General features: G+C 61.6%; 2 protein-coding genes across 2 annotated transcripts; one reads left to right on the top strand and one right to left on the bottom strand.

Moving 5' to 3' along the window:
* Nucleotides 1–548: 548 nt before the first annotated feature.
* On the top strand, nucleotides 549–2,145 carry P884DRAFT_331913 (S-adenosyl-L-methionine-dependent methyltransferase; the record flags this gene model as incomplete). Its single annotated transcript, XM_069445753.1, has 2 exons — nucleotides 549–566; nucleotides 1,195–2,145. 2 exons carry the CDS (start codon nucleotides 549–551, stop codon nucleotides 2,104–2,106), a joined length of 930 nt encoding a protein of 309 aa, XP_069294641.1. The 3' UTR covers nucleotides 2,107–2,145.
* A 145-nt stretch (nucleotides 2,146–2,290) lies between these two features.
* Nucleotides 2,291–4,680, bottom strand: P884DRAFT_249429 (uncharacterized protein). Its single transcript, XM_069440596.1, has 2 exons — nucleotides 2,953–4,680; nucleotides 2,291–2,846 (listed from the first exon to the last, which is right to left on the bottom strand). The coding sequence occupies exons 1-2, from the start codon at nucleotides 4,358–4,360 to the stop codon at nucleotides 2,422–2,424; spliced, it is 1,833 nt and encodes a 610-aa protein (XP_069294640.1). The 5' UTR covers nucleotides 4,361–4,680; the 3' UTR covers nucleotides 2,291–2,421.
* Nucleotides 4,681–5,470: the final 790 nt, after the last annotated feature.

Below are 5,470 nucleotides of genomic sequence, written 5' to 3'. Positions count from 1 at the left end.
GGGGGGAGAAGAGGGGCGGGAAGAATAAAAATCGGTCTCTGCGTTTGCGCTTGCGACTTGGGATAGAGCGGGATCGGCGACAGTGACTCGGTGGACGAATCGCCCCCAGCTTCGCGCAGCCCGTAGCAATTGCGAGAAATCTGGTCTTGTCGAACAGTCTTCTGGGGGGGGACTGAGGGTTAGGCGGACAAGAGTCAGATGTCAGGAACGGGAACCCCGAGTCAGCCGGGAACCGTTCGGTGTTGGTGGGGTGCCGGATGCCGAGGACTCGGCCGCGGGGGCATTTCAATTCTCAAATTGACTCGACCCAGGGCGCGCGCTGCGGGGTAGGTATGTTGAGTACACACGGATTACTCGCAGTAACTTTCGCATCAGCACACGTGGTTAGGTACTTATATATACATCCGCCGTACCTAACTTTACGTCCCTACATTTCAACTTGCAGCAAAATCAGTCTGAATATTGCGCACAACGAAGCACGCAAATGAGAACGGCCCTGGCGACTACCGAGATCGCGAGCGGAAGACATTCAAGAGCCCTTGTTTACGATGCCGCACATTGAAGTCGTATGTACTGTACTCATGTCCGGTAGCATGCGTTACATGCGTTACAAGCGTTACAAGAATTACACGCAACATGACGGGCGCTGACAATGGACGTCGCCTCATTGCGCCCCTGCTTACGGAGTTCTTGCTAATAGCTCGGTAATGCTGCTATGATCCTTCGGGACAGCGCCTGCAACGGAGACCCTGAAGCGGGGGCAGTAACAGAGTGGTGTACATCCGTAATCCGTATGTACGGAGTACACACGTCCGTACGTAATCCGTACATACGTGCTCAAGTAGGCGAACAGTACAGATTAATAACTAGTTAGTGGGGCAGGCGCTAGAACTGTTCGAGACCCCCGCGCGGTTGCATCTGCAACTATCGCATATCGCCGGGTCTGAACATAACGCGGCTCGACCCGAGTCAAACGATCGGACCCGCGCGCGCGGCACAGCCGAGTGCCCACCGACCATCCGACCATCCGACCATCCGACCATCCCCCAATCCTGACATCCTCCCATCCTTCCCCAGGTCCCGAAAATGCGGCCGTCGCTTGTGCGGCACGTTCCGAGCGCCCTACGCACGTCGCGGCGAGCAGCATCACGCGCGCCGGCGGCAGCAATTCGGTTTCAACAACCGTGGCTTCAGTTCTTCCCATCGCGAGCGCTTAGCACCACCTCGCCCGCCCGTCACGACCCCCACCTTTCCTCCGCCTCCTCCGCCTCCTCCGCCTCCTCCGTTAACGAGACCGAAATCTCCCACTTCTCCGCCCTCGCCTCCTCCTGGTGGGACCCCCACGGCCCGTCTCGGCCGCTCCACCTCATGAACCCTCTGCGGCACGAATTCATCCAGTCGTGCCTCGCCTCCTCGTCGTCGCCATCGACCTCCTCCTCTACGCAGACGTCAGACGGCGGCATCGGCAGCAGCAGCAGCAGCAATCGCGACCGCGGCGCCAGCGGCCTCCGCTACCTCGACGTCGGCTGCGGCGGCGGCATCTTCGCCGAGTCGGCGGCCCGGCTGCCGAGCACCGCCTCCGTGACGGCCATCGACCCGTCCCCGACCATCCTGGCGGTGGCGCGGGCGCACGCCAAGCGGGACCCGGCGCTGGCGGGCGGCGGCGGCGGCGGCAAGCTGACGTACCTGAGCGAGACGGTCGAGTCGCTGCCGCTGCCGGCGGACCCGGCGGCGCGGTTCGACGTGGTCAGCGTGTTCGAGGTGGTCGAGCACGTCGACTACCCGGCCGCCTTCCTCGACCGCGTCGGCGAATTCGTCCGCCCCGGCGGCTGGCTCGTCCTCAGCACCATCGCGCGCACCTGGACCAGCTGGCTGACCACCAACCTCGTCGCCGAGGACATCCTGCGCGTCGTGCCCCGCGGCACCCACGACTGGCACAAGTACATCAACGAGGACGAGCTGCGCGCCTACTTTGCCGCCAAGGCCGGCGTCTGGGGGGTGCCGAGGGTCATGGGGGTCGTCTACGTGCCCGGGCTGGGTTGGAAGGAGGTCAAGGGGAGCGAGAAGATTGGGAATTACTTTTTTGGGGTGCAGAAGGTCGGATAGATGGGAGGTACAGTGAAGAAAAAAAAACAGAATGAAGAGAGGGGGGGATGGGGGATTGTACGATATTGCTATATTATATGAAACAACGAAGAGAAGGAGGGGCTGTGAGATACCGGGAGTGTATGTGTACGTGTAAGAAGTTACACCGGCCTGTAATCTGGCAAATTCCCCTTTGGTTGGGGGGGGGGGGGGATCTGGGCGCGGAGAGAAGAACACAAACGGAAAGGAAAAGACAAAGAAAGAGAAAGAAAGGGAAAAAAAAGACATTTTGTACAAAAGTCGAGAGGAAGAAGGTGAGCTGAGGCGGAGCGGAGCTCAACCCAGCCTCACTGTCCTCCACAACCGCAGACACTCCTGCAGGTCCATCGACACGGTCCCCTCCAGGGCGGTCGACGTGTCCTTGATGATGGCCACCAGCAGGGTGGCGTACGCGAACGTGACCTGGTCCTCCTGCAGCGCGGCCAGGTCCGACTTGCGCATCCCGCCGTTCTCGGCCCACGCCTTCCACAGGTCGAGCATCCGGCAGAGCCTCGAGGTGAACTCGCCGTCGAGCACCATCCGGTGCAGCACGTTCCCGACCGCCTCCTTGACCCCCTGCACCCGCTCGCTCACTTCCCCCCTGCTCACCAGCCAGGCAAAGTTGTGCTCGGCCACCAGCTTGGTGTCCCACTTGGGACTCTGCAGCGCCTCCATCAGGCGCGTCTCCTGCCTCTCCGCCTGGATCCTCAGCTTCTCGCGCACTAGAATTCCGGTGTGTCAAGTCAGCGGAGCTCAAGACGGGGAAAAAAAAAATCAATAAATAAAAAACGAAACAAAAAAAAGTTAGGCAAGGTTCATATTTTTTACTTTCTCTCATGCGCTCCATCCCCTCGCGGGCGACCCTCTCGCGCTCGGCGATCGCCCTCTGGGCGGGCGGCAGCCGGGCCTCGGCGGCGAGGGCCTCGCGCTGCGCCATGGTGCGCTGCATGAAGGCGTCGAGCTGCCGGGCGTGGTCGTCCGCATAGGTGGTGGCCCACTGCGGGGTCGCCGCCTCGTCGACGACCCCGAGCAGGACGAGGACGCCGCAGGGCACCGTCTCGCGCCGGGCAAAGGCCAGGATGTCGTCGGGGATCTTGTAGTTCCACAGGATCGTCTGGCTCGACGTGCCGTACGCGGTTGCGGCGCTCGCGAACCACGCGCCGGCGCTGCTCGACGGCCGGACGCGGAGGTGGTCGATGTAGAGGCTGTTGTTGTCGTTGTCGTTGCCGTTGCCGTTGCCGTTGCCGTTGCCGTTGCCGCCCTCGTTCGGGGACCCACGAGGAGCGGCATGGGGGGACGGGGCAGCGGGAGGCTGGGAGTTGGAGATGGCGGTCACGATGCCGTCGGCCGAGATCTGGACGGTGATGGGATGGCGGGAGAGGGAGAGGGAGAGGGAGTGAGAGGAGGAGTGCGAGATGGTGGTGGTGGTGGTGGTGGTGGTGGTGGTGGTGGTAGTGGTCTCGGCGCAGGTCGATCCCGGGGATGGTTTGCGCGTGCTAGAGGATTCCGAACTCTGCAGCGGTTCGCTCGGGCCCTCGCCGTCCGCGAGCGACTTGGAGTAGGCCTCCTCGTGCTGCTCCCCCCCGTCCGTCGCCGCGAGTTCCCCTGGTTGGCGGGATGGTGCCGGGTGCAGACGCACCCAGTACGGGGGCAGGTGGGAATGGTCGCGCGTGGTCCACGGGCCGGCCCAGGTGACGGCCAGGCTGAGGTGGCCGTCGGAGCCGTCGAGGGGCGCGATGGTCAGGGCGCCGTTCAGGCCGTCGGGGGCGCGCATGAGGGTGCAGCCGACCGGGGTCCACAGGCCCGAGGAGCGCAAGAGGCGCCATCCGTGGGGGTCCGGGTGGGCGCCGAGATCCAGCAGGTAGCAGATGAGATCGTCAAAGGCGACTTCGACCTGGGGCTGCCTCAGCTGGTCGGCGTACTCGATGCGCTGCGTGCTGAGCCCGATGACGTTCATGCGCCAGTTGAAGGTGGTCCAGCTGCCGCCGGGGATGTTGGACGGGTGGCGCGAGAGGGACCAGTACTGCTCGCGGTCGGCGAAGCGGTCCATGGGACGCACGGCGTAGCGCGGCAGCTCGACCTCGATGACACGGTTGACGACGTCGCTGCGCGTGAGGGCCGTCAACTTGCTGTGCCGCAGCATGCGCCTGACGCGCGAGAGCGCCACCAGCGTCGCCACGGTGTTGTAGAGGATGGGCAGGACCCCGAGGACGGCCTGAGTCATTTCAGAGACCATACATCATCATCATCACCACCATCATCATCACCACCATCATCATCACCACCATCATCATCACCATCATCCGAACGAGGTCAAGAGGCCCGACTCACCAGCGGCACGCCGATGTACGTGATGATATCGGTTGCTGAGTGCTCCGAGTCGGCCATGGCGTCCGACACGCGACGGCCCTTCGAACGTGTCGCTATCAGTCTCGGCGGCGGTGGTGACAATATTGGTTGTGACTGTGGTTGTGGTTGTGGTGGTGTTGGTCATAATGGTGGCCAGGCTGCAAACATCTTTCGGAAAATCGGGTACCCAGTAGGGTAACGGTACCTTAACCAAGGTATATATTTCCTCACAGCGCAACTCACAAGGCAGCACCGGAGAGGAGCCCATGCACTAGGTGCTGGGTGCGGGGCGAGGGGGGAAGGTGGAGGGGGGCTTAGTGCAATGCTCGCTGCAATGCTCGCTGCAGGTGCACGGGGTATGTATGAGATACACGCCTGGGCGTGCAGTACTGTACATACAGTACAGAGTATGTACTCCGAACATACTGCGTCAAGTATGGCCGTATGGTCCAGGGGAACCATTCCTTACTTGGGAATGGAAATTTGTAAGGTTTGGAGGCCATGACGGCTTTATTTTTTTAACCCTGCTTAACTTGCAGAAGCATGGCATGTGAACGGGCTCCGATATAGTTGCCCTGCCTCATCCCTTGCCATTCCAGCAGGCAGTGCACAGTAGACCGACAGCGTTGTTGCCTCGCTGGCGGAAGCACATACCACTCCACGAGCGGTGGCTCTGCAGCCCGAGTTAATCAAGCCACGCCATACCATACCATAGTATTTCCCCCCTCGGCGTGTCAGACATGACTCTTTGTTGCATTATTCACTAACTCCCCGAACAATGACCAGCTGGTCATCACCCTCACTCGGCCTAACCAATAAAACAACCCATCTTTGGAGCAATCGGTATCCAACCGTGACATAATGAGCGCACAAGTCCTCCCGTTCCCCAAAACGCCTCAACAGGTATATATCCTCCCAACGCCTGAAGTTTTTCTCATGGTGGTCCCCTCCCCCCCCCCTTTCCCCCCCCCGGGGGGGGGGGGGGGTGGGGGGGGGG

This window comes from Thermothelomyces heterothallicus, assembly GCF_042370625.1.
Source record: "Thermothelomyces heterothallicus CBS 202.75 unplaced genomic scaffold P884_scaffold_26, whole genome shotgun sequence".
NCBI lineage: Eukaryota > Fungi > Ascomycota > Sordariomycetes > Sordariales > Chaetomiaceae > Thermothelomyces > Thermothelomyces heterothallicus.
This window is presented reverse-complemented; position numbering and strand designations above follow the sequence as displayed.

Bases quoted from the DNA above. Each gene is read 5' to 3' on its own strand.
- P884DRAFT_249429 (XM_069440596.1), bottom strand. From the start codon at position 4,360: ATGGTCTCTGAAATGACTCAGGCCGTCCTCGGGGTCCTGCCCATCCTC. The intron at 2,847-2,952 runs GTAAAAAATATG...CCGGAATTCTAG, and splicing joins GATGGAGCGCATGAGAGAAA to TGCGCGAGAAGCTGAGGATC.